Source organism: Hemiscyllium ocellatum, chromosome 2 (assembly GCF_020745735.1).
Source record: "Hemiscyllium ocellatum isolate sHemOce1 chromosome 2, sHemOce1.pat.X.cur, whole genome shotgun sequence".
Taxonomy (NCBI): domain Eukaryota; kingdom Metazoa; phylum Chordata; class Chondrichthyes; order Orectolobiformes; family Hemiscylliidae; genus Hemiscyllium; species Hemiscyllium ocellatum.
The window spans coordinates 137,826,518-137,852,652 of record NC_083402.1 but is presented as its reverse complement, the minus strand read 5'-3'; the positions used below and the strand labels follow the sequence as shown (position 1 = coordinate 137,852,652).

Below are 26,135 nucleotides of genomic sequence, written 5' to 3'. Positions count from 1 at the left end.
TCCTCATAAGTCCTTCCCTCCAGACCATGCAACATCCTAATAAATCTTCTCTGCACCTTTTCCAATGCTTCCACATCCTTCCTGTAATGGGGTGACCAGAATTGCACACAATATTCCAAGTGCGGTGGCACTGGGGTTTTGTACAGTTGCAGCAGGACATCACGGCTCCGAAACTCAATCCCTCTACCAATAGAACCTATCACACCGTATGCCTTCTTAACAGCATTATCAACCTGGGTGGCAACTTTCAGGGATCTATGTATGTGGTCACCAAGATCCCTTTGCACATCCACACTACCAAGAATCTTTCCATTGACCCAGTATTCTGCCTTCCTGTTATTCCTCCCAAAGTGAATCTCCTCATATTTAGCTGCATTGAACTCCATTTGCCACCTCTCAGCCCAATTCTGCAGTTTATCCAAGTTCCCTGCAACATGTTTCCACACTTTCTGCCACTCCACTGACTTTATTGTCATCTGCAAACTTACTAACCCATCCAGCTATGCCTGTGTCAAAGTCATTTTTATAAATGACAAACAGCACTGGTCTCAAAATGGATCTTTGTGGCACACCACTAGTAACCAGACTCCAGGCTGAACATTTTCCATCAACCACCATTCGCTACCTTTTTACAGAAAACCAGTTTCTAATCCAAACTGTTATATCACCTTCAACCCCATGCCTCTGCATTTTCTCCAAATGCCTACCATATTGAACTTTATCAAAAGCTTTATACCACATCAACTGCCCTACCCTCATCCACATGCTTGGTCGCCTTCTCAAAAAACTGAGGCTTGAGAGACATGACCTGCTCTGACGAAACCATGTTGACTACCTCCAAATTGTTGCTTGCTAGATGGATTATAAATCCTTTCTTATAATCCTTTCCAAAGCTTTTCCTCCAACAGACACAAGGCTCATTGGTCTATAATTACCTGGGTCATCTCTACTGCCCTTCTTGAACAAGGGCACAACATCTGCAATCCTCCAGTCACCTGGTACTAAACCTGTACACAATGACGACTCAAAGTTCAAGGCCAAAGACTCTGCCATCTCCTCCCTAGCTTCCCAGAGAATCCTCCGATAAATCCCATCCAGTCCAGGGAACTTATCTACTTTCACACCTTCTAGGATTGATAACACCTAATAGCCTATATCTCAGTCTCCTGAAAAAGGGCTCATGCCCAAAACGTCAATTCTCCTGCTCATTGGATGCTGCCTGGCCTGCTGCGCCTTTCCAACAACACATTTTCAGCTCAAATCTCAGTCTTCTCCTTTACAATATTCTCCTTTTCCTGAGTGAAAACACATGAGAAATATTTGTTTCGCATCGCTTCAATCTTCAGGGTCCACACTCAACTTCCCTCTTCTGTCTTTGACTGGCCCTATTCCTATCCTAGTCATCCTTTTATTCTACACAGAAAGCTGAGTGGTTCTCCTTTATTTTACCTGCTGAAGACTGCTCGCGTCCTCTCTTTGCTCTCAACTCTTAAACCCTTCCTAGCTAATCTGTAACTCTCCATCGCCTCATCTGAACCATCTTGTCTCATTGTCATACAAGCCTCCTTCTTCCACTTAAAAAAGGAGATTCACTTTCTTTAGTAAACCCTGGTTCTCTTACCTTATCACTTCCTCCCTGCCTTACCAGGACATACCTATCAAGGACATGCTTAAACCAGCTCCACATTTCGATTACCCCCATCCCCTGCATTTTGCTACCCCATTCTTGGCCTCTCAAGTCTTGCCTAATCACATTATAATTGCCCTTGCTCCATCTATAACTCTTGCCCTGTGGCATGTACCTATCCCTTTCCATCACTAAACTAAACGTAACCAAATTATGGTCGCTCTCTCCAAAATGCTCACCTACCACTAAATCAAACACCTGACTTGGTTCATCACCAAGTACCAGATCCAGTGTGGCCTCCCCTCTTGTTGGCCCTTCGACATACTGTGTCAGGAAACCCTCTTGCACACATTGGACAAAAATTGGTCTTTCCGACATGCTGGAGTTATAGTATTTCCAGTCAATGTTGGGGAAGTTAAAGTCTCCCATAATGACCACACTGTTCCTTTCACTCCTACCCAGAATCGTTTTGCCAATCCTTACCTCCAAATTCCTGGAAAACCCTGTCTACATCACAGAGACCTGCAGTCCTTGCCTAGAGAATAGTGAAAAGTAGTCCCAGTATATCTTATAGAGAACAGGTGTCTCTGTCTATATTAGAGAGAAGAGCAATCCCTGTGTATATTGTAGAGAATGGCAGTGCTTGTGTATATTAGAGATCAACAGTCCCTGTCTCTATTAGAGAGAATGGCAGTGCCTGTACATTGTATAGAGAACAATCGTCCCAACTTCATAACTGTGAGAACAGCAGTCCTTGCGTATTCTATAGAGAATAGATGTGCCTGTGTATTTTATAGAGTTCAGCAGGCCCTTGTGTATATTAGAGAACAGTCCCTGTGTATATTACAGAGAACAGCATTCCCTGTGTACATTAGAGAGAATAGCAGTCCATGTGTGTGTTACAGTGAGCAGCACTTCCTTTGTATAATATAGAGAGCTGCCATCAGAGTCTATATTATTGAGAACAGCAATCCCTGTGTATATTACTACACGGGGTTTAGTATATTTTAGATTCAGAACCTGTGTGTAGACTTCCAGCTCTATATAATTTGATTTTGAAGGATATAAATAAATTTTCTTGATTGCTTTTAAAATGAGAAGGGAGGGGTTTTCTGGACATTTTTAGGCAATTTTCATTTTTTTGTTTTTTTTCCCACATCTGAGTACTCTAACATAACCTTTTTTAATCTCCTACATTCTACCCTTTGTAAATTTGAACTAATAAATTAAATCCAAATACTGTTATCCCGGTCACTCATTCATTTACTAACCCCCATCCTGGTTAAGGAATATCTCGATTTCAAATCCTGACTACAAACTTTCTTCCTAAATCCCTCTGCCTGTATTTTTCTTTGCTCTTCTTAATTGACCTCCTTGATTGTAGCTTTTGATCATCTGATCCCTATGTGGCTCAGTATCATTTCTTTCAATAAATGCTTCTGCAAAGTGCCTGGGGATAATTCAAGTCATTAAAAGCAGACTCAAAATACTGATTGTTTTTGATTTCTTTCTCTGTTATTGGCCACAACAATAATTTTATGCTCTAGCTACAGCAGATATAACCAAGTTATCACAGTCAAGGCTACAAAAAAAAAGTTTTAGACCACAGTCTTTCCCAAATTCCAATTACAAGATACAAACTAATGATTTTAAAAGAAACTACTCAGAACTTTATATCCTTAAGTTATTGTACATTCAGTATAGAAAATCTTAAACAATACCACCTGACACCATTCTCAAATTATTTGAGATAACATTACAAGCATTTACATCAAAATAAAGCAATGGAGAAAGAACTACGAATGTTAGAAATCTGAAACAAAAACCGAAATGGTTAGAGAAACTCAGTGGGTCTGGCAGCATTTGTGAAGAGAAAACAAAATTACCACTTCAAAGTCCAGGTCTAAAGAACAGTCACTGGACTCTAAATGTTAACTGTTTTCTCTCTCCGGACTGCTGATCTGCTGAGCCTGTTTTCGGTTTGAGGCAAATTAAAGGCAGTTTATGTAAAACCTGTCCTTTCATCATGCAAACTTCATATTCACTCCTTGACAAATAAAATTTCTCCCGTTTGCCTTCATGTCATATCCGCCTTCCCACCCATAGCAAAAAAAATTAAACCACAGTTATTTTCAACGGCTTAATTAGAAATCTCCATCTCAATGTTTTAATAGAAAAATACCAAAAGGTTTTTACCTCCAGGAAAACTCAGCCGAGAATTATCAAAAATTTTGGTCCGAGGAAGTGACCATGGCTGTGATTCCATACCAAACGATGATGCCTTAGAAGAATCGATGGGTAGCTCGTTTTCCAAAGCTTTATCCTCAGTGGCAGCAGCTTTACTTTCGTGAGGAAACAATTCTTTTGAAATCTCAACATTTTGTGACACTGGTAGTGAACATTCCTTCTGTGACTGCGAAGGGAGACTGTCATCTGGACATTGTGTTAAAGTATGTTGAATATTTTCCCGCTTGAATGGCATTCTCTCTTTCTCTTCATATTTTGTTGCTCTTTCTTTCCATATGTTTTTTTCAAATTTTAGCTCAGACACCATTCTAAAATCAATTGAAAAACCATTGTTTTATTTCAAGGTAAATACTGGTATAATGAGCAAAGAACTGCCAATACTAGAAATCACACAAAAACAGACATTTCTGGAGAAACTCATGTCTGGCAGCATCTGTGGAGAGAAAAAGTTAATAGTTTGAATCCAGTTCTGAAGGAAGATCACTGGACTCAAAACATTTTTCCCCACAGATAATGCCAGACCTGAGTTTCTCCAGCAATTTCTATTTTTGTACCAGTATTTAGTTTTCTCTCAGAATTGCAATGAGGTAACATTACAAATCTTTAAAATAACCTCATATTTAGACAGCAAGATGGAAAAACAATGTAGCACACCCAACAGTAAAGCACATTGTTCTGGGTTAAATAACAGCTGAATATGCTCATATTATTCGATATTCAGGATGGAATAGCTTAATATTTGGCATTGCTGCACAATGAAGAATATTTAACAAGGAATTGTGATGTTGTTGCCATCACAGACATGGTTGAGGGAAGGACAAGACTGGCAAACCAGCGATTTGGGGTATTGAATCTTCAGGCAGAACAGGGGAGGGTGTAAAGGAGGAAGTGGTGTCACAATATTAATTAAGGATTTACTTATTGCAGTACGGAGGGATAATATATTAGAAGGGTCTTCAAATGAAGCTACATGGTTAGGGCTCAGGAATAAAATGGGAGCACAGTCACACTGTTGAGGGTGTATTTATAGATCCACAGACAGCCAGTGAACAGAGGATCAGCCACGTCGGCAATTCAGGGAAACGGGTTAGGGTAATTATATTAGGGATTTTACCATCCCTAACATTAATTGGGATAATCATAGTGTAAAGGGCTGAGAGGGGGGTAAAAAGTTTGAAATGTATTCAGGAAAGCTTTTTTTTTATATCAACAGGCAGAAGGTCCAACAAAAAATGGTGCAAATTTGGGAAAACAAAGCTGGACGGCTGTTCAAGGCAGCAGTAGGAGTGAGACAGGGATCACAACACCGTACATTTTAAGTTTGTAATGGAATAGGGAAAAGATGGTCTGAAGAAAAGGAGGTTTTGGCAGGGATAAGAGGTAAGAAATGTGCGAGATGTATATTTTATTAAAAACAGGATATGGCCAAAATCGGCTAGAAAGTTACTTCTTGGTAAGTCTACAGCGGAGCAGTTGGGGAATGTCAAATGGAACTGGTGAGAATACAGGGCCAACGTGTCCTCTTTAGAGTGAAACAGAGGAGCAACAAACCTAGAGAACCCTGGATATCTCGGAATATTGAGACTGGATAGGGAGGAAAACAGGGGCTTTAACTGGTACAAAGGGAACAAATTAACAGAAGCACGAGCAAAATATAGAAAGTTCAGAGGGGGCAATTTAAGAAAGCAACATGAGTAAATAGGGTGCATAAGAAAATAATGGTGTGTAAAGTAGCATATCTTGAACTTCTCCCGAATAAGTATAATCAAAGAGATTGAATAACCAGGGGAGAACAAAGAATAATCCTTAACAGGTACTTTTCATATCTTCATTTCTAAGGAGGGTGTAGATACAGAAATTTGGGAAGAGGACTGAGGTTCTTGAGCACTTTATCATAAGGAGTAAAGATGCATTGGAGGTTTTGGCAGGTTTAAAAATGGTCTGGATGAATTGCCACCCAGGCTGTTGTAGGAGACTAGGGAAGAAATTCATCATCGGTACTTATTTGTTAATAAGTATAATTTAGATATAAATACTTCCACCCAGGAAATCTCATGTCACTGGTCGTGGCTTCAGAGGGTCCTTCAGTGGCTAGCACTGCTGCTGCACAGCACCAGGGTCCCAGGTTCGATTCCAGCCTCAGGCAACTGTCTGTGTGGAGTTTGCACATTCTCCCAGTGTCTGCGTGGGTTTCCTCCAGGTGTGCCAGTTTCCTCCCACAGTCCAAAGATGTGCAGGCCAGGTGAATTGGCCATGCTAAATTGCCCATAGTGTTAGGTGCATTAGTCAGAGGGAAATGGGTGTGGGTGGGTTATTCTTTGGAGGGTCGGTTGGGCTGAAGGGCCTATTTCCACACTGTAGGAAATCTAATCTAATCTAATCTTGTGTGGCTCATGAGCCCAATCCTAGAGCAGCATCTCTGCCCACACATTGCTTCGGGGAGATGGAAGTAGTTCTCGGCCTCGAGATAATTTTTTGTGGTTCCACTTGCTGAAAGGCATTCTCAAAAGAATTATAAAAAGGGGTTTCCGCCCAAACAAGACTCTCCTGTATTGACATCCATTTTGGATTTCTTGAGGAAAGCCTTCAGGGAGTCTGTGGAACACTTCCTTTGGCCTCCTCTCATTCAAGTGCCTTCCTGAACTGGGGGAAAACAATTTGCTTTGGCAGTCAGAACTCTTGACATCCTCAACACTTGGCCAGCACAGCACAGTTGGTTTTGGATGACTGTAGCCTTTATGCTGGTGCTGTTAACTGCTTCAACGACATCAATACTAGTTTGCCTGCCCTCCTAGCTGATGCAGGGAATCAGTCTCAAACAGGTAAGGGAGTTATTCCACATTCCACAATTTCTCTTTTGATCTTAATGGAGGGATAGACCAGAACTTGACCTGGAACAGGTTGCTAGAGGATTTCAGACTTCTTAAGGTGGAGTCCAAGACCAATTCTTGAGCATGCTTCCATTGTCACCCACACACCGAAGTACCACAAGATCGGTGTCATTTTCTTCTTGGATTTCAACTGATTGAGGAAGCTTATTCTTGACAAGAACAGTGATGATAAAGTTGAGGAGAAGGATGGGGGCAATGACACATCCCTGCTCAAATCCTTGTTTTCACCACAAAGGACTCTGTCATATTACTGGTGGTGAGGACTGTCATTGACATTTTGTCATGGAGGAGGAGAAGAATGCTGAAGAATTTCACTGGACAGCTGGCTGTTGACAGTCAATCAAGAAGTGCTCTGGCAGATCCTGAGTCAAAAGCCTTGGTAAGATCGATAAGAACAGGATAGAGTGGTTGGTGTTGTTTTTGGCATTCCTCTTGCAGTTGCCATGCAGTGAAAATCATGATTTGATCGGAAGCCACACTGGCTTTCAGGAAGGATATCTTCAGGAATGGGAGAAGGCATCTAGTGAGGATTTGGACTATGATCTTCCCAGGAAGAGAGAAAACTACCAAGTTAGATTCCATCCACTATGTCTCTTTTTTTTTTGGAAGGAAGGTGGTGTTGATAGTATCCCTGAGATCAGTCTGAATTTCTTCTTTGTCCAAGATTTTCAGGAAAAGATAATAGGTAAGCGCTGCTCTTCCCAGTTTGAAAATCTCAGCTGAAACGCCATGTTCTTCTGAAGCTTTTCAACTTTTCATGTATCTAATGGCAGCTTCAAATTCTGCTACACTAAATGACAGTCTAAGATCATTTTTGATGGTCAGTTGAGGAATTTCCTCAGATAGATTGACAATTGTGTTGCAGTTTAGAAGTTCTTTGAAGCATTTGCTTCAGAGACTAATATTTTTGGTCTCTCAAGAGAGTGCTATTCTTACTCTACCAGTTTGAGGCCAAACTTGAGCCTGCATATTATTTTGGTGGCGCTGAAGAAATCCTGGGTATTGTGCTTGATAGCAAGGAGTTCAGATCTTTGGCTTTCTCAGACCACACTAGTTTTTGGTTTACCTTGTTCTCCCTTTGCTGTTTGAGTTTTCCTCCTTGCCTCATTGGTGATGTTGGTGTGCCAATCATGGACAGCTCTCTGCTTCTTGTTGAAGTAGCCTTGGATGATGTGGTCACTCACGTTGAACCAGCCTTTGTGTGTTTCCATGTCTTGCAGCTGATGGTTTCTTCACAGCATGAAATGATTCCTGTCTTCAGCTCTTCTCAGACATTTCCCAGTCTGTTAAAATTAACGTTTTGGAGATTTTGGTGGAGACCTTGTTGGATGTTCACTAGTGTGCTTGGCCATTGAAACAGCTGGACATTAAGTCTTTTTCTGAACTGTTTCTTCATCCTCAGCTGACTCTGGTGGCATTTGAGGGACATTGAGAAGAAAATGGGTTGGTGTCTGTTCAGCAGTCACCTGCACCGGTCCTTGCCTTGATAATGAGGACATCATAAAGGTGTTAGAATTGAACGACGATGTTGATTATTTGCCTATAAACAATCTTTGCAGATACCATGAAGACTGGCCAGTGAGGAGGAAAGTCTTGGGTAACAGGAGGATAAAGATGGGTTGGTCAAATGGACTGATTGGTGGCAGATGGAATTTAACCTGACAAATAAATGGTGCACTTTGGAAGACGTAACAAGATAAGGGAGTATTCAATGAATGGCAGGTCCCTAGTATTCTCAGAAACAGAGGAATCCTGGGGTGCTTGTCCACAAAAACTCGATGGTAGCAGGTCTGGTTGGTTTGGGAAGACATTTGGAACACTTGTCTTTATCATTTATCTAACAGTAGTTAGAAAAGCAGGGATGTCATGAAGTTGTCTGGAACTTCAGTTAGGCCACAAGCTGGAGTACTGCGGGCAGTTCTGGTCACCACATTATAGAAAGGATTTGATTACACTGGTGAGGGTGTGGACGAGTTACACCAGAATGTTGCATTCGATGGAGCATTTTAGCTGTGAAGAGGGACTAGAGAAGCTTGGGTTGTTTTCTTTAGGGCACAGAAGAATGAAAGGAGCCCTGACCAAGCTATGTAAGACTGAGGAGCACGGACAGGGTGGATAGGAAGCAGCATGTTCCCATAAACTGAAAGGTAAATGACAAAGAGATATAGTTTTTGTTAGGTGAAAGTCAGATTTAGAGGGGATTTGAGGAAAGAAAATTCATCCAGGTGGTGGTAGGAATCTGGAAAGCACTACTTGCGAGGGTAGTTGAAGTGGAAAACCTTACAACATCCATTAATACTTATAATAACACATTTCAAGGCAATGGGCCAAAGGACCTCTTCTGTACTATATGATTCAATAACTGACAATGGGCAATGGGGTCCGGGGGAACAGCAAAACAAATTTAGTTGGAAATTCAAATGTGAAAGGATCATAATGTGTAACTCTCATCCTTATGGTTACTGCTGTCCGCTGAAAAAATTGAATAGATTTTTTCACTTGGGTTATATACTTGCAGAAAGCCCTTGGACGCTACATTGAGAAGCCAGTGTCTTATATTAAGTAAACAGAAAAGCCATATTTGAATTTTAAAAATTACCTTGCAAGATGTTCATTTTCCTTCTTAAACTGATTTAGATCTCGAGTAAGTTTAGCTTTCTCAGCATTTAGAACAAGTACCACTGCATTCTGAACTATACCACTTCCAGCACTACATGTGAGAGATACGTCAGTGGAACACGTTTTATCTTTACTATTTTCAACTGTAACTAAAAGAAATTAGAAATTAATCAATAGGATATTATACTCAGTCATTAATTATCTTTCTAAAATTAGATCTGAATACATTAGGAAGCTACTAACAGAAGATGATGGTGTATTTGTATTTTTGCTGAACATGAAAGATTGGACTGAAAATCCAGGAAATATTCTGGGGAATTTGGTTTGAATCCTGCCATCGCAGAGGGTGAAATTTTAATTCATGAAAATCAGGACTTGAAGTGTTTTTAAGAAGGAAAACTGCCACCTCTATCTGGTTTGACCCACATGTGACTCCAGACCCACAGCAATGTGGTGGACTCAAGTGCCCTCAAACAACCTTGCAAGCCACTCACTCCTACCTACCAACACCTGGAGTTAGTGCTGAAATTGAAAGCAGCAGTCTGACAGTCATACTTACAGAATCATACCTTAAACAACGTTCCAGACACCACCACCACCATCTACAACACTGTTGTATTCCACTGCCAGGCCAGATTAGCAGAGATAATGGGAGAGTGGCATACAGCCAACAGTGTGACCCTGAAAATCCCCAACAGACTCCGAATCCCTTGAAACCTCATGGTACCTAGTCAAACATGGGCAAGAAAGTCTACCATCATCCCACCCTCCTTGGCTAATCAAATCAATCAGTACTCCTCCATGTTCAACTCGAAGGAATTACTGAAGGTGGCAAGGACACAAAATGTACTTTAGGGGACTTCAACACCTATCACCAAGAGGGACTTGATTGCATCATTACTGATGAAACTGGTCAAGCCCTAAAGGACATAACCGCTAGATTGGTTCTCTCATCTCTTGTCGCAGACTCAAAGGGGAAGAAACATACTTGACTGCATCCTCACTGATCTGTTGCGGATGAATCTGTCCATGACAGTAGCAGTAAGAGGGTGATCAGAGCCCTTGCACAGATGAAGTCCCATCTGCACAGTGAGAATTCCTGCCACTGGGTTTTGTGGCACTATTACTGTTCTAAATGGGGTAGACTTTGAACAGATCTAGCAACACAAGACTGGGAATCCAAGGAAGTGGTGGAGGTGGGTAAAGGTACAACATTTAAAAGCATCTGGTTGGGTATATGAATAGGAAGGGTTTAGGGGATATGGGCCAAATGCTGACAAATGGGACTAAGCCAGATTGTGATGTGTGGTTAGTACAGACAAGTGGAACCGAAGGGTCTATTTCTGTGTTGTATGACTCTATGACTAAGTGTCAAGCAGATGATCCATCTCAGCCTCCTCCAGATATCCCCTCCATCACAGATGTCAGTCTTCAATTAAACTGATTAACTTCACATAATGTTAAGAAATGGTTGAAAGCTTTGGATACCACAAAGTCAATGGACCCTGATAACATTTCAGCAATAGTACTGAATACATGTGTTCTAGAAATTGACACTTGCTAGCCAATCTATCCCAGATATAGCTGCTCATCTATCAGAGATGAAAAATTACCCAGGTATATCCTGTACATGAAAAGCAAGTCTAAACTGGTCAGTTACTGGCCCATACATCTACCCTCCAAACATCAGCACAGTGGCTCTGTGGTTAGACTGCTGTCTCTCAGCACCAGGGACCTGGGTTTGATTCCAGCCTCGGGTGATTATCTGCATGGAGTTTGCACATTCTCTCGGTGTCTGTGAGGGTTTTCTTTGGATGCTCTGGTTTTCTCGCACAGTCAAAAGATGTGCAGGTTAGGTAAACTGGCCAAGCTAAATTGCCCATTGTGTTCAGGGATGTGTAGGTTAGGTAGATTAGTCAGGGGAATGGGTCTGGGTGGGTTACTCTTTGGAGTGCCGATGTGAACTTGTTGAGCCAAATGGCCTATTTCCACACTGTAGGGATTCTGTGGAAACGGCTAACAATTGTACTACCAAGCAGCACTTGGTTAACAATATCCTGTTCATTGACATTCAATTTGGGTTTTGCCAGAGCTACTGAGCTCTTGATTCCTTATAGCCTTGGTTCAAACATGGACAAAAAAAGCTGAATTTCAGAGGGCAAGTGACAGTGATAGTCCATGACATCAAGAAGCCTAGAAAAACCAGTCATTGGGAATGATGTGTTGGATGGAATCATACCTAGTATAAAGGATAATGGTTTTGGCTCTTGGAGGTCAGTCATTTCAGCCCTAGGACATCTCTGCAGGAGTTCCTCAGGGGAGTGTTCTCAGCCCAACCAGTTTCAGCTGCTTCAATGACCTACTCTTCATGAAGGGGACATTTGCAGATGCTTGCACAATTTGAAACTCTTCAGATACTGAAGCAATCCATGTCCAAATGCAGAAAGATTTGTGCTGAAAAGTACCAGGTAACGATTATCTGCAGCAAGAGAGAATCTAACCATTGCCCCTTGATGTTCAATGGCATTACCATAACTAACACTCTCTCTAACAACATGCTGGTTTACCATTGATTAAATATTGAATTTAATTGTACCAGCCATATAAATAGTGCGGCTAGAAGAACAGGTTGGAGGCTAGGAATCATAGCAAATAGTCATCTCCTGACATCCCAAGGCCCAGGTCAGGAGTGTGATAGAATACTCCCCACATACCTGCTTCAGTACAGCTTCAACACTCAAGCAGCTTGACACCATCTAAGATAAAACTACCTACTTGACTGTCAGAAAAACCCGAACATCCACTTTCATCACCATCAACACATAGTTGGAAGAGTATATACAATCTACAAGATGTAGTCGTCCTTAGACAACGCTAAAAATTCAAAGTTAGCATCCCCATCCTTGTAAATTCTATCCAAACTTCCCATTATTCTGACTTGGAAATAAGCTATAATGTATTCTGATTCTTTCACCATTTCTTGTAGGAAAGGCTTCCCAAACTGTAGGTCATGACATCTAGTGTGGTGGGCTAATGAAATTTGACGCCAAAACTTGTAATGGCAGCTATGGAGCACAGCACAGTGGTTGCAGAAGTGCTAAATCAGGCACACTGGCCAAGTATTCTGTCAATCAAAGTAGTCAGTATCCAAAGCAGTCAGCCAATCTGATGCAGATCATCCCCATTGACAGACTAACTATCCAATGATTGCTCTTGGCCTGAAGGACAACATTAAGTGGCCCATTAGGATGTCCAGAATCTGTAATGCTCACTTTTTCTTTCCTGTCTGCCTAATGTCCTGGACAGTTCTGTCAGAATGTATTGTTGCTTGTTAACCCAGTGATTTCAACATAGCTACAAATGACCTCTCCATCTCTCTGCTCCCCAGCTGTTTAGCACTTCTGGGGCCACTCTCCTGGGTTCTGCTGCAATCCATGGCAACCATTAAAAGTTTGGGAGTCACAGTCCTAAATTCATCAGCCCATTTTCCTGGGGAATGTGACACACAGTTTGGGAAGACCTCTCCTACCAGAAATGGCAAAAGAAGAATAATTACAGCTTTCTCAAAATCAAAATAAATCTTTTGCTCAATGCCCATTCCCAGATGCAGGCTGACTGCAAGCAGTTTCTTTACTCCCTTCACCCTTGATGCCGATGTCTGCTCCCCAATGCAATCAGGCTTTCCTCATGATTGAAGGAGTGAGTATCTGTCACAGAGTGTTAATGGGTGTGAGAAAGCACAAGTATAAGAGTATCTGTAACAGACAGACAGACAAAGGGACGGAGCAAGGAGAATTTTTTTAAAAACATTCTTTGATGGGATATGGATGTTACTGATCAGGTTCAACATTATTACTCACCCCTAATTGTCCAGAGAGCAGTTAAGCATCAACCACATCACTTTGGATCCGGAGTCACGTAAGGCAAGGACAACAGCTTCCTTCCTTGAAGTACATTAGTGAATTGAATCTTTTTTTGTTTGTTAATGACCAAAGAGAAAGTGACTAAGTGAGCAAGTGAAAGCAACTGAATACATGACAAAGAGTGTGTGGGGAAGTATGCATCTTGACAGTGAATGAGAGTTAATGCATGTGAGAGAGACAGAACAAACTAATGACTCAGGTGTATATTATGTCATGCCAACACCCGTTCAGAAAACGGACAGCCGCCCCCTACTGTGGATTTGGCTCCCAGCAACTTTCAATTCCCCAAACAGGATCAGAGGGGGAAAGGCTTTCCAACACTCTGGAAAGACACATGGTACCCTAAAAATACTCTGTTTAAGAAGTATTGTTCCCAATAGCTATCTTTTTGTAATTATATTTTCCCCCCCTCAGTAATAATCTTCCATTAATGCTTTGTGGTAAACAATTTAGTGGTACCTAAATTTTCCAGCATTTACACTTCAATTCCTCTATTTTGAGCATACTGTGGAAGCTTTCTGCAGAACCTTTTTGCTCAATGTTTTATGAAGAGAACAACTTGTTTTGATTTTCCTTTGAGCCAAATCCTAATATAACCTTAGTAGCCCTTTACTTTACTCTTGCCTAGTTATTCTAAAGTAGGCACTTAAAACAGAATAATATTCTAACTGTGGTTCAATAAATGTGTATAATTTTAGCAAATTGAGCTTGTCTATGCATCAATGGAATCTGTATTTTTTTTAAAAAAGAAAGTGCCATCAACATATTCACCACATTATGGAGTTGAATGCTTCGGAGCACCAAATAAACTAAAAACAAAGAGCCTCAGCAGCAGCTGTAGAAAGTGAAAGAGTGCGTTAATGTTTTGAGTGCAACTTGATTCTTCTTCTGAACTTTGGGATTCTGAAGAACTTTTTTGGAGGACTTTCTGAACTTGCACAAACCACATTCAGCAATTTTGTCCATCTTAGCAATGAGTTTATAAAAAGTACTCACTGCTGGTATCCTGTTCTTGCTGGTTTCTTCGGAGTGTTTCCTTCAGTTGTCTCAATGACTCTTCTTTATGCTCTAAGCTGGCTTTGAGAGAACTAATTCTGCAAATAAATATTATTATACTTAGATTAGATTAGATTCCCTACAGCCCAACAGATCCACACCGACCCTCCAAAAGGGTAACCCACCCACACTCATTTCCCTATATGTACCCCTGACTAATGCACCTAACACTAAGAGCAATTTAGCATGGGCAATTCACCCGACCTGCACATCTTTTGGGTTGTGGGAGGAAACCAGAAGCACCCGGAGAAAACCCACGCAGACTCACAGGGAGACGTCTGTGTGGAGTTTGCACAGTCACCCAGGGTGGGAATTGAACCCAGGTCCCTAGCTTGGTGAGGCATCAGTGCTAACCACTGAGCCACCATGCCAACCTTGTTTTGACAATCCCACGTTGAAGACAATTGGAAGAATTGTTAACACTTTGAAAACAAATAGTGATTCTTACTGATTTTCAAAATGTTTAGTCTCTTTAACTTTTTCCATCTGTAATGCAAACAATCGATTTTTCAGATCAGTCATCTCTTCTTTGAAAGGTTGAGCTCCCATGTCTAGCTTAGCCTGTGTGATATAAAAGTAATAATAGGAGGTTATATACCTTCACAATTTTCTCAAAACCCAACAGCATAGTTATTTCAATTTTTTTAAAAAAAACGGAGCACACTACTCACCTCCAGTTTTCAGCATAAGTGTAATTTTGTATCAGAAATGCCACTAACATGATTCATCAGTTCAGGAGTACATAATGGTAATTTGAAATATTACCAAACAAATTAGAAACAAATCAAAAGGAACCCTTGACACACCTTTTTGAACATAGAATTTACGAATAAACTTGTTTTAGAAACTGCCTTAAGTTTTGATGAACATCTGACTCTTCAGTGTCATACGTGATAATTTTACTTTGAAAATGTTCCTATGTTTACAATATATGATACACATCACAATTACTTCAAAAAGCCAATTATTCAGCTGTATAATATTGCATGTTTTCCGTTATCATATTAAAGCTAAGAATGTAGGAAAATGAAGGGCAAAGTGCAGTTAGTCCTAGGTTATAGAAATTCGGTGACTTGAAAAATTCATCCACTTTGTCTATTGGTAAAATTTCCATTATGAGGAAGTAAGACATCAGGTGCGTTACCATTACTGTCTAAGTAAGTGGTGATTTAAAAGTTTACATTTAAATTCAACAACACACAAACGATAACGATTGGGTTGTAATATATATAAAACACAGGAGTAGAAAGTGGGAAAAATGATACAGTACCATCTAGTGACCAGATTGTGTAACTGAAAGATGACAAATTTACATAGATGTGGAATTTGGAAGCTGACCAACTTGTTCTCAATTTTGTTTTGATTAACAAGGACATTTTCTTTTAAAACGAAAAAGAGAATCCAAAGTTTCAAAGATATACATTTGCAGTGGATACCAGACAATGGTAACTCTTTAAATTGGAAAGCATAGAATTTTCCCTATCTTTAAATTCTTAATTTTCCAAAAGATATTTACATGTGCAAAGTTGACTTTTTACTATCCTACCAACTCCAGGAGCTATTTAGGCTGACATAAGTTATATTCAAAAATCAGATTGTCTTGCTGGTTCTAGAATAACACCAGACAAATATTCTCCTCAACAACTTGGAGGTTTGTGAATTTAAATAATTGCTAGATAGTTTCAAAATTGTTGCATATACATAATGTTAAAAATAACAGTACACTTGTTTTTTTCTGCATGTCCTAGTTACATTTCAATCGCATCAGTTCAGACTAGGACAGTGTAACTGATTAAATTTCCTCCTGTATTGTGACTTAATCTTGACTTTAATCCTGACAAAATTATTCAAATGAAAATGTTTACATGCAGATTGGAGAAATTGATCTTCTGAATTAATTGCTAACAATACAAGGTTAAAGCAACACAACTTATAACATCAAATATTTCAAAACATCATTTTCAGCATTCTTGAAATTCAGTCAATGACTTGATTTTAATTCCACACCTGCAGTTGTTCCAAATTTTCTTCTAAATTTTTAATTTGGCTGTCCTTCTTCAACAGTTTTGACTGAAGAACATCAAGATTTTTCTCTAGTGCTTTGGAGCCTATTTCTGTTTGTAGTTCCGAGAGCTTTTCTTCCTGTTGCTTGTAGGCTTCTTGGCTTGCTGTCAGGGTTGCTTCAAGCTCATTAATTTTTATTCTCTCATTCTGAAATTGAAAAACAAGGATAAAAATATACATAAGTCACTTGACAACACTGCATTTCAACATCAATGTATTTCCATTCCAGCATAAACTGGTAGACACACCATAATACATTGGCCAGCCAAATATAAATGATATTGTTCAAACTTTAAAGATGGTCAATTGGAATAGTAAAGTAGTAGGTACACTTATGTATTTACTTCAGAATGTGCTCCTGTATTGTTACGCAGTTGTCAGATTAGGAACTTGCACTGAATTATTGTGAAGTAACAGTGCAACCAATCACACAATATTAATTATAGCAAATAAAAAGTTCACTTTGCCTTCTCAAATTTATGAAATAGCAACTAGAGATGATTTTTCAATTAGTAAACCTCATCAGTATAACAAAAGGAATTTGGGTAATTATAATGATGGAGCATTTCCCATTGCAAATTTCAAATCTTTTTCAGTGACTATTTCCACTTAAAAATGTAATTTTAAGTATTAAGCTGTTTGATTACCTGCAGCAATAGCTCGGCTTCTTTCAACTTTTTGGATAGCTTCTGGTTTTCCAGAGTCAATGAATCACAGCCATTTTTGTTCAATGATTCCTGCTTGATAGCTTCAATTTGTAAAAGCAGTTCATCATTCTTTTTCTTCTCATTTTCCAATTCATCACAAGAATTCCTGATATACTTTATATATCCATTTCGCAGAGATTCAGAATATGCAGCTTCACCCTGAGAATGTAGTAGGATGAAATTAACTTTTAGCACTGCATTCTATTGCTCAGTGATGCAATATGAATTTTTCACATTAACAAATCAAATTATATTAAACTAAAGTCAAAATACATAGCTTTCTTTTAGACATTTAACAGAGCCCTGTACTGTTCACTATTTAATTTTTTAAATTACGTTTTATTACCAATTTCCCTTAGCAGAGAGAGGTCAGTGACTAGGCGGCATAGATGCGAAGCGATTAATACAAAGATCAAAAGATGAGATGCGCATATGTTTTTTCACCCAAAGGATGGCAGTGGCTCAGCTCACACTGCCTGAAAAGCCAGTCAAGCAGAAACTCTCGAATAATTTGAAAAAGGTGTCTGAATAAACACCTCAAGTGCTGTTAACTGCAGAGGTATGTGTGGAATACTCAAAAGTGATATGATGCTGGGTGGTTTATTTTTCAGCTGGTATAGAGTCAATCAAGCAAAACTCTTCCTGCAACCATACAATTACTAAAGGAGTCTCATAAGAACCCATACTCCAACATAGCATCTTCAATGTGCTGTCAGTTGGTAGCATTGGCTGCAAACATAGACCAACTTCCAACTATTGGCTGAAGAGACTCAGCTACCTCTTCCCCTTTCCAAAGTGCCATCAAACTTGCCTGCAAACCAAATTTTGGGTGAGCTACATTTTTGTTCAATTAAGCATTGGAAAGAGTGAAGCTGGTGCATATCACTGAAAGCTGAACCCTTGCCACGGACTCCATATTCCACTATTTACAACTTCAGTATCCTATTCAAGTCAAAACTGAACTCTTGTTTCAAACTCCATATCACAAGGCCACTTACTTCAACCATCTTCACCCAGGTCAACCCCAACACATGATGTTTTATTTAAAATACCCATCTCCTGTTTATATTCCTCATGGTGTTGCATCTTCCAACCTCTAGCCTTTAGCAATGTATTTCCCCCAATTCCCTGTAACTCTGCGCAGATGTTTATGCAACCATACCCATTATCAAAACTGGTGAGACAACTTCAGTTGCCTCAGCCCCATTCTCAAAATCCTTCTGTAAAACCTACCACACCACACCACTCCCTAGATACCAGAGCTGACCAAAAGCTTGGTCAGCTCTGGTATCTAATTCTTTAGATTAGCACTCACGTTTCACATGAAACCTCTGCAGTGTCATGGGAAGTCATTTTAAAGACAGTTTTTGTAATTGGTACTCTAAACAGAACTAGGTGTAGTGTTGTTTGGAGCAATACATCAAAAACTAGAATAATAATAAACATAGGGATATCGGGGGCTCTCAGTAAAAATCAAACTGAACGGTGTGGGAGATTGTGTGACAAGAATGAGAAGAAACAAACATCTATTCCATTGTCCATGCTGACATTTCATTGGTAATATTAGTGACGTCAGATGACCAGACTAAAAATCTTTTAAAGGATTACTAATAAATACCTATTTGACTTGAAGGGAATTTTAGTTTTGCTCTGAAGTATGGTTCAGTTCGCCAAAAGGTTAACTTACTAACTTATACAAAATGCCTAGAATGTTAATTTAGATAAATCAGAATTCAAACAATGGCAAATCATGGGACATATCCCAGAACAATCTTTAACACTATAATTGTTTTAATTCAATATGTCCAACTGGAAGGGTGAGGCAGGGGAGGGTCAGGGTGCAACAGAAACTAAAAAGGAGAGAGTAATTCTCTGAAATCCTTTCATCAAATGGTGCGGAGTTGTCCTCATTCTAGAACGAAATTTCAATTGACACATCAAAAAGTTAAGCTTTGACAGCTCAAAAGAACGGTCAGATGTCATTCTAATTGGAGTTATTTCACTTCTTTACCACTATTCTTTTAATCACAATGCAACAAAAATGAAGTAGTTGATTAAACAAAAGAATTAACCTTTATCAATTACCTACGTCAATACAAGATGCCACCAACATTTTAAAAAATTCTTCTTGGGTTGTAGCTGTCACTGCAAAACCAGTATTTATAGCGTAATCACACTGGCCCCTGTTGGTGGCAAGAAGCGTTTTCAAACCACTACACAGTTGGTTTGGTGCCAGTACTTGGTGCTTTTAGGGAGGGAAGAGAAATTGTATAATTTTCAAGAAAGGTGTTTGAGGGGAACTTGCAGCTGCTGAGACTGCTATGTTCCTGTTGCATAACAATGTTTACAAATTGGTTTTTGCACAAGTGCATTTTACCTTGCTACTCAAAGCACAAGGTGGATTTTATTTAACTATTTACTAGACAGTAAAGGTGCTTGATACTTCGTGTGAGCTTGAGGTTGAAACAGAGAAAATAGCCATTGTGGATACATAAAATCTGTCAAGCTAATATTTGACCAAATCATCAGTCAGCTCAACTCCAACAATTTTGGAAACATTTTTCTTTCATGTGATGTGGAATGGCTGACAAGATCAGCATTTGTTGCTTATCCCCGATTATCCTAGGCAACTGAATGGCTTGGTCAGCCATTTCGAAGGCCGGTTAAGGGTCAACCATATTACTGGAGAGTCTGGACTGTCATCAGTCCAAGCAAAAGTAGTAGATCCTTTCCTAAAGGACATTAGTCAATCAGGTGGAATATATTGAGAATAGAAAATGAATAGAAACTAATCCCAAATTTCTCAGTGCTTTGGTGCTTTTCCTTACAATTAAGGAAAATGCAGTCTTGAAATTGCAAAGGCTTTGCACACAGTGTACAGTTTAAACAACATTCAAGACTAAGATTTGGGAATTTACAAGTTGAGTCTGCATCATTTTAGGCTTGAGAAAGTAAAAGCATTGAACTTGAATCAAAGCAAATGGAAAGAGCTTTGTTGCAGTTTAAAGTTCAAACAAGAAGTTATCAGAATAAGTCAGATGGAAACACTGCTGCTGATTTCAAGTTGAACATTTATAAATTCAGTTTCATTAAAATGTAAATTCAACTGAACACAGGAATAATGTTAGTTGCAAGTTCCAATCTTGAAGCAAATAAATATACCTGAACAGATTTCAATTGAAGCTGACATTCCTGATCTAATATTTGATTTTCATTCTCAATTTCTTCAATTATCTTCAAAATATTTCTCTCCGACTGTTTGGCAATTTTTTCCTTAAGATTGTTTCGGGCTGTTGCTCTGGACAGTATTCCATTTTCGGAGCAGGTCAGGTACTTTTGATATTTTGACTTTAATTCCAACAAATTCTGCTGGGCATTCTGAGTGAGAGAAAACACATTCAACATACACAAGAAAGGGCATTCACAAGTTGAAGGTTTTAACTTTACATTATTAAAAATAGTCAGATTAACTACTTCTGATGGTAGAACTGATAAAATTTTACCTCAGCATTGTAAGTAAAATGTCAACATGCCTTTTAAGACACTTTACTCATTTTCACAATTTTTGGGCAATAGATTTATTAAAAAAAAACTTTCACAAAACAAAAGAATGCATTTCATTCTTTCTGAAAACAGTGCTGAAGATGTACTTGGATAGTGGTGGTAAGCTGAAGAGATTTAATTGTTACTGTGATGCTAATGAAATGGAAATGTTACATTTGATAGGCCAAATCTTCTGCTATCCAGATCATGAGGAATGGGATGCAAGTGGTAAGACATCTATCTGTATTTCATGGAGGTATACATGTGGACAGAAATTGCCTGGGAAGTTCTGATGGGCCAATTTTTCACTGCCTTGGATCCTTTGCAAACGTCTTTGACACTGAGCTCTGGCCTGAAGACTTATGCCAGATATGCAGACTTACTTAGAGATACTTAGTTCCAGAAAAGTTGAACAGTTTAATACCTGACCAAACTCTGATTAGTTAGCTACACACAACAAAGTACCACAACAATGGCCTCTCTTCCTCACCGTCCCCATGCACTTGATCACTTTTTAACAGACTTTTAAAAATTTCTGAATATTGCAGCTAGTGACATGCAAGGTCTAAGTGACCCTCTCCACCCTTCCATTCTCATATCCTGGTTTGTTGCACTGGAAAGTCCTAGCCAAAAATAAGAAGTTCTTCTGGAGGACAGAAAATTTCACAGGCAGCAGCAATGCATCAAGCATTGTTACTGACCAGAATATCTGAGTCAGTCAATCATTACAATATTTACAATAGATGGCACAGAATTAAACTTTAGCTTCAGAACCACTGCACTAGTGTGCTACTTTAAAAAACATATTTTAGTATCACATATAAAGTATCATGATCCAAGTCCATTATCAAATGTTATAATCACATCTACTCCAAAAGAGTTTAATTATCCAGTTGTAGAAAACGACTATATCATTTTTGGAGCTATTCAGAAGAATCAATGGCAGAAACTGTCTAAATAATTACTGTATTTGACTTAACAGTAACCAGTCATCATTCTCTTTTCCTGGGATTTAGTGATGTTCCAAACAAAAACTGATTTTTCATTTTGGTTCATATTTCTTACACTTTTTTCCCCCAGTATTAATTTGAAATAAAATTGGAAAACATGGCTAAACAATTTTCTTTCAGTGTAAAAAAAAAATATTCAAGTCATGGTCTGACTAACTAGTAACTTCGACGGAGAGAAATAACAGCGATGAATTTATGTGTACATTCCAACAATTAGAGAAAATGAGAGAAATTAGCTAATCATTATTCAAATGCTCCAAATCATGGACAAACGAGCAAGAAAGATGATCCTCCAGCCAATGAAAGAGCTGAAATGTCTTGTATAAACTATTGGGCATTCTCAGATACAGTTAAGACTTCTTATAAGAATTTCACTTTTCGGCTTGTTTGGTCCTTCAATTAGATCACAGTTGATCTATACAGCAACTCTATTTACCCATTTCTTATCTAATAAAAATCTTTGTTTTACTACTAAATATTTTATTTGACCCAGCATCCAAAACCTGTTGGGATAACATATTCAAGACTTCTGTTACAATATCCATGACAATGTGCAAATTCAAAAATACTACAACCTTGTTTGGGATTTACCAAGCAGAGAAAACCTTTTCTACATATTCATGAAAAAAGTGAGATAAGACTTGTGTGAATAATTGCCATTTAGCTTACTTACCTAGTTAGTCTCCTTTGATTAATATTCTCAAGCGCCAATTAATCTTTTTCTGCAAAATTACCTGCTTTTGAACTCCATTAAGTTTCTGATCATAATGAAACTGGAAAACACTCTAAAAAGATACTTTTAAAGACGCTTGCCCACCAAAGATACTTGCCCTGATTGACAATACTGTGTCCAATTTTGGACCCTATGCCTCAGGAAGGATATACTGGCACTGGAGCTTGACCAGCAGAGATTCACACAGATGATCCCTGGAATGATAAGCCTAACATACAATGAACGGCTGAGGATCCTAAGATTGTATTCGTTAGAGTTTAGAAGATTTAGGGGAGATTGAATAGAAACTTACAAGATAATGCATGGCTTAGAAAGGGTGGACGCTGGGAATTTGTTTCGCTCAGACAGGGACCCTAGGACCCTTGGGCACAACCTAGAATTAGAGGGGGTCAATTTAAAACGGAACCAAGGAGACATTTCTTCAGCCAGAGAGTGGTGGGCCTGTGGAATTCATTGCCATGGAACGCAGTGGAGGCCGGGACATTAAATGTCTTCAAGGCAGAGATTGATAAATTCTTGATCTCGCAAGGAAAACGAGAGCTATGCGGAGAGTGCGGGTAAGTGGCACTGAAATGCCCATCAGCCATGATTGAATGGCAGAGTGAACTCAATGGGCCCAATGGCCTTACCTCCACTCCTGTCTCTTATGGTCTTAATATACAGAGAACAAAAGAGCTGAACAGTACCTGAAAAAAGCATCGGTGTTTTAAAAAGCCTTAGCAAGCTTCCCCAAAACTACAGGTAAGCAGTTTCCCAAGAAAACATCATCAATAGACATTGTAGGAATGACAGAACCAGTAATTAAGTCACAATTTAAACTAAGCTTATTAAAAGAGCAGTTATACAATTTTTATCAATATCTTGAATCAGTATCTTTTTACCCATTTTTCTGATCAATAGCTGTTCAGCGCTATTACACATATCTGGAGCAGAAGGGACATGAACCTAGTCAGGAGTAGGAATGCTACCATTGCGCCACAAGGAAGCCTATTCAATACCGTTTTATACAGTAAGCGGTTGAGAGTTTCGTGCCACCCATCAACATCAATGGCTTAATTCCATTTAAAAATATAGATACGGACAATACGAATGAGAGACTGAGAACACAAGTGAGAAACAAGGTAGGAAAGTGATTCTCTGCTGGTCTATTTCTAACCTTTGAATCCTCTGCTTTCCAAATTCATTGACTAATTTTCTGTCTTGTGTTTCCAACTTCACTAGTGAATCTATGCTCAGATCTTTTCCAGTCACAGATTCATCTGCACGGACTTGGTTCATTACTTATGAGCAAGTGCAACTTGCCATATTATGATTTGAGAGGTCTTACTATTTTCTTAGCTCTTTAAAATCTAAATGCAGAATTTTTAGTTTTCTACCAATATGGATGATAGCCACTAATAATCACCCTCTCCTTTCAGAGTGCTATGTAACCAGTGACATTCTGTATTCTTACACCAGGAAGGTGAATATAACATTCTGGAGTCAGGTCGGCAGTCACATGGATAATATTTGCACCTAAACACTTAAATCTTCAAAGTTTAAACAAAATCTTGGAATTGCAATGTTCTAGCTCCCTGATAATTAACAATTATGAAGAGAACAATACAAACCTCTAAGTGGTGTTCTTTATTTGCAATTAAGGCCGAAATTCTTCTTATTTCAGCATTCTTCTCAACTGATACTAATTGCAATTCTGATGGATCAGATACTTGCTTTCTCAGAGCCTGCAACTGCGAGAGCAATTCTTCATTCTTCTTTTTCTCATCTGCTAAACTCACATCACATTTCCTAATAGGTTTCTGATAGTTCTTCACACGAGGAGGCACAGTGCTCATCACTCTCTGTTGCAGAAGCACAGAAAAAAGCTCAATTGTGAAATAAACACAGCTTTATGGAAATATTTTTATCTTAAAAGTTAGATTAGATCCTATGATTTATTACTTTTTTCAATTAAACACCAATAAAAGTGAAAATCTAACACCAGAAATGCCTACAATAATATTGCATACTGACAGAAAAGATAGTGGAAACATATGGCGCTGAAGAAGCACAGCCGATCAGGCAGCATCGGAGAACAGGAGAGTTGACATTTCGAGCATGAGCTCTTCGCGATGGAGACTCCGATCTCCAGCATCAGCAATCCTCACTTCCTCCCTGATAGCAAAGGTAATCAACTTTGACTAGAGGCTATTAACAAGTTAAAATTAGGCTTAGTTCACAACCAAGCATTTGCTGTAAGCCATCGCAAGACTTCGGTTCATTCCGCGTTACGAAATGTCACATTAGGGCAACTGCCACATAATTCTTAGTGTGCAAACAATCATTTTGGTGCTGATTATCACCGAAACTCTAAAATTAGAGAGTGTTAGAGTCAGAGACATACAGCATGGAAACAGATCCTTCGGTCTAACTCATCCATGCCGACCAGATATCCCAACTTAAAGTAATCCCATTTGTCAGCACTTGGCTCATATCTGTTTAAACCTCTCCTTTTTATATGCCCAGCCAGATGCCTTTTAAATGCTGTAATTCTACCAGCCTCCACCACTTCCTCTGGCAGCTCATTCCATACATGCACCACCCTGTGTGAAAAGGTTGGCCCTTAGGTCTCTTTTATATCTTTCCCTCTCACCCTAAACCTCTGGTTCTGGACTCCCCCACCCCAGGAAAAAGACCTTGTCGGTTTGTCCTATCCATTCCCTCATGATTTTACAAACCTTGATAAAGTCAGCCCTCAGCGCTCCAGGGAAAACAGACCCAGCCTATTCAGCCTCTCCCTGTAGCTTAATTTCTCCAAACCTGGCAACATCCTTGCAAATCTTTTCTGAACCCTTTCAAGTTTCACAACATCTTTCCAATAGGAAGGAGGCCAGAATTGCACGCAATATTCCAACAGTGGCCTAACCAATGTCCTGTACAGCTGCAACATGACCTCCCAAACTTCTATACTCAAAGCTCTGGCCAATAAAAGGAAAGTATACCAAATGCATTCTTCGCTATCCTATCTACCTGTGACTCTACTTTTAAAGAGAAGTTGGATTAGAGTGTGACGGATTAATACCGAACTGTATACAAAATTGATAAAATCTCCATTACTATTGGAATAAGTTAACGGAACATCCAACAGCAATGGAACATCAAACCAAACCTACAATCTCTACCATTGAATAAAATTTAATTCATCAAGTACCATAAAATTACTTCTCCACAACATAAGTTTTTCATATAGTTTTGCATTTTCTTCCTGTAGTTTTACAATGCGTATCGATTCTGCTGACCCTTCAGGCACTTCAGAGCAAATTCTGAGCAGTAGCTCTTTCCAAGCCTCCATCTCTCGCGCGAATTCCTGATCAGTTTTAGCTAGTCCAATCTTGTACTCGTTTTCCAATTCAAATAAACTCTGAAATGCGGTCTGAATAACAAAAAAAAATAGTAAATTAATTCAGTCAAGTACAGAGGTAGTGAAGCAAGTGTTATATGGAGGTCAGTTGACTATAAAAATAATTTTAACTGACAAAAATCACACATCAGGTTCAATACTGCTAGCAGTCACGAGTTATAATAGATCAAGGACACACTTCTGCTGAAACAGAATGGAATGCGAAAGTGACACACCAATCAAATGATAACACTACCACATTGTAATACACACCTAGAGTTTGGTGTGTGCAAGGGTGGGAGGGGAGAAGTGTGCATACATGCATGTGAGAGAGAG

General features: G+C 39.2%; 1 protein-coding gene across 1 annotated transcript in view; it reads right to left on the bottom strand.

Annotated features, from left to right (window-relative positions):
* Positions 1–26,135, bottom strand: part of cenpe (centromere protein E) — a 133,421-nt gene that overhangs the window by 6,029 nt on the left and 101,257 nt on the right. The window contains exons 40-48 of the mRNA XM_060841949.1: positions 25,611–25,832; positions 24,031–24,261; positions 20,297–20,512; positions 17,075–17,293; positions 16,371–16,574; positions 14,812–14,924; positions 14,304–14,401; positions 9,365–9,533; positions 3,824–4,182 (exon numbers count right to left, since the gene is read on the bottom strand). Coding sequence (XP_060697932.1) covers positions 3,824–4,182; positions 9,365–9,533; positions 14,304–14,401; positions 14,812–14,924; positions 16,371–16,574; positions 17,075–17,293; positions 20,297–20,512; positions 24,031–24,261; positions 25,611–25,832 — 1,831 coding nt within the window. The remainder of the gene's footprint in view (positions 1–3,823; positions 4,183–9,364; positions 9,534–14,303; positions 14,402–14,811; positions 14,925–16,370; positions 16,575–17,074; positions 17,294–20,296; positions 20,513–24,030; positions 24,262–25,610; positions 25,833–26,135) is intronic.